Consider the following 2,679-nt stretch of genomic DNA (forward strand, 5'->3'; position numbering starts at 1 on the left):
CACACACACACACACACACACACACACACACACACACAGCTATATTTATACAGCAGCTACTCACATTGAGATACAACGGAGGGAAAGTCATTTAAAATCTCATTTTACAAAATAAAATGAGATTTTTTTTGCTCTTTAATATTTATTACTTATTTTTCTGGTTCCGCTTCAGTAGCATAAACAATAACACACTTTTTTGATTAGCCTCTGGAAAAGAGATTTATTAACAAACATGTTATTTCGTGTTTTTACATGTTATTATGTGTTATTACATGTTATTACAGGCTCGCTCTCGGGTCGATGATGACGACCTCCTTACTGCTCACCATGACGGTCTCCTCTCCGGATGCTACTCGGCCTGAAGCAGCAACGTCTCGCCCTGAGAACAGCAACGGGCAACGCGTGTCAGAAGGTAAGGATGCAAGAAAATGCTCATTGTTTAAGCTTTTGATGAGAATATGTTCAACTAAAAGATGCTTTCTGGATTGTTAGACCACAAACCGTGAGGGTTCCTGTATTAAAGTAGTACTCACCCTTTCTGTGGCACCTGGGTTGACAATCATATCCGAGAGAGGGAATGCACACAGCTGTGTCGCAGTGGATAGTCACCTGGCAAAAAAAAAAAAAATTAGATATGGCAATCTGAAAATAATACAAAAACTAAATTACTCGTTTCTCTGCTAGCTGGATCCTGTACCTTTTCTTTGAGATGACTGTAAATCTTTGCACCTGAAGTAGGTCCCTTTGGAATAATGGTCGGCATTACAAATGAGAACATCTTGAAAACAAAACGTTTGTGGTGCGTTGGGTACTGGACTTGTGTCGTGGTGTGCATTGAGAGCAGGGTGGTCTGGTAACGGTCATCACTGTATGGGCAGCTGTGGCAGGAAGAGAGAGAGAAAGTGTGGAATACGGACTGAGTTCAGCATTAAGAAAGCAATAGCAGACGGACTATTTTAAAGTCAAATCAACAGTCACTCTTACCCATCAGTCAGCAAGTCCCACTGAGGATGACTGTAAGGGTCGGGGCTAGATGTTGCCCAGCATCTGCCGAGAGTCAGGATGAGGTTGGGATCGGTTCTGTGCAGCATCCGGACTTCAACGTACACGGGGCCCCTGAGCACCTTCGTCACGGGGTAGTCGGCGTCCACGTAGAAGGAGCTGTAGACGATCTCCTCTGCTCAAGCGGAAACAAGTTTTTTGGGGTTGCTGACACAGTTGCGGCAACATGAAAAGACGCTGCACAAAACTGTCTCCATCACACCTCACCTTCCACGCAGCCCTTGTTGATGCACTGTCCGTTGGCCAGCCTCAGCTCCACGTCCAGAGGTCCGAGAGCTGCGACGGGCTGCGGCGCTGGAGCGACGCCGACCTCGACCACCACGGCCTTCACCGAGGTGCCGATGTACCGACACTGCATGAGCAGCCTGAGACGAGGGATGTCAGCCAGTCAGTAAACCATCGGAGTTTAACCCCCGAACACATTGCAGTGATTTCAAGGTCAGTTTACTGTATCTTCTGGATACCACTGAACATGTTTAAATCCAAGCAGTACATGTGTGTTTTTGTTGTGACCACTCAGTGTTAAAGAAAGAAAAAACATACTCAAAGTCGCTATCCCTAGTAATTAGTCCGACGGGTCCAGAAGTGACGTCAAAGGAGGAGGACATCTTGTTCTCATAGATAAGAACCCCATACTCCTCCTACAGCAGATGAACAGTGTTTCAATCCACCCAACAAACATGAATACCAATCAAATCGAACGCTCAAAGGAGTTGCGTAATGTACCGTCAGCACTGTGCCGCAGGCAGAAACGGGGAACTGGTAGATGGCAAAAGCCGAGGTGAGGCCAACAGGATTGCACCTTTCATCCTCTGCCAGGAATTTGATTGACGTGAAGATGATGTGTGGGAGGGTGGCGTCTCTGGCCACCACCACAATCATTTGGGCGTCCTTGGTGCACTGAACGGTCACTTCACAACAACAAATTTGAAAGCGAAGATGAGTGCATTTGCTACACTTAAGTCGATATCCATTTAATTTCTGACATAATTAGAAACTGACTTACCGGCATTGCCGTAAAAGCATGTGTGTCCATCGAAGCAGCAGTTTATAGCCTCACATTCTGAGCCCGAGATGGCATCAACTCCACACCGTATCTTTTCTTCATCAATCACTAAACAATGATCCGCTGGGCGTGGGACCGGGTCCGGGGGTGATGGTGGGAATTGCGGGTTCCTTGGTGGGAATTGCGGGTTCCTTGGTGGGAGTTGTGGGTTCCTTGGTGGGAATTGCGGGTTCCTTGGTGGGGATTGCGGGTTCCTTGGTGGGGATTGCGAGTTCCTTGGTGGGGATTGCGGGTTCCTTGGTGGGGATTGCGGGTTCCTTGGTGGGAATTGCGGGTTCCTTGGTGGGAGCTCATCGGTCCTTGGTGGGAGTTGGAGTTGTGGGTTCCTTGGTGGGAGTTGTGGGTTCCTTGGTGGGAATTGCGGATTCCTTGGTGGGAATTGCGGGTTCCTTGGTGGGAGCTCCTCAGTCCTTGGTGGGAATTGTGGGTTCCTTGGTGGGGATTGCGGGTTCCTTGGTGGGAGCTCCTTGGTCCTTGGTGGGAGTTGTGGGTTCCTTGGTGGGAATTGCGGGTTCCTTGGTGGGAGCTCTTCGGTCCATGGTGGGACTTGC

The 2,679-nt window shown here is 48.5% G+C and overlaps 1 protein-coding gene across 1 annotated transcript; it reads right to left on the reverse strand.

The window, feature by feature from the left end:
- Positions 1-278: 278 nt before the first annotated feature.
- LOC137783397 (zona pellucida sperm-binding protein 4-like) lies at positions 279-2,191 on the reverse strand (the record flags this gene model as incomplete). Its single annotated transcript, XM_068573279.1, has 8 exons — positions 279-379; positions 534-609; positions 698-878; positions 985-1,180; positions 1,270-1,427; positions 1,606-1,703; positions 1,789-1,973; positions 2,069-2,191. Coding segments are annotated over 8 exons (1,118 nt in total), but the record flags the coding sequence as incomplete, so codon positions are not given.
- Positions 2,192-2,679: the final 488 nt, after the last annotated feature.

The sequence above is a fragment of the Clinocottus analis genome, unplaced genomic scaffold, assembly GCF_023055335.1.
Source record: "Clinocottus analis isolate CAN_PGR_092001 unplaced genomic scaffold, fCliAna1.0.p SCAF_120, whole genome shotgun sequence".
Classification (NCBI taxonomy): Eukaryota; Metazoa; Chordata; class Actinopteri; order Perciformes; family Cottidae; genus Clinocottus; species Clinocottus analis.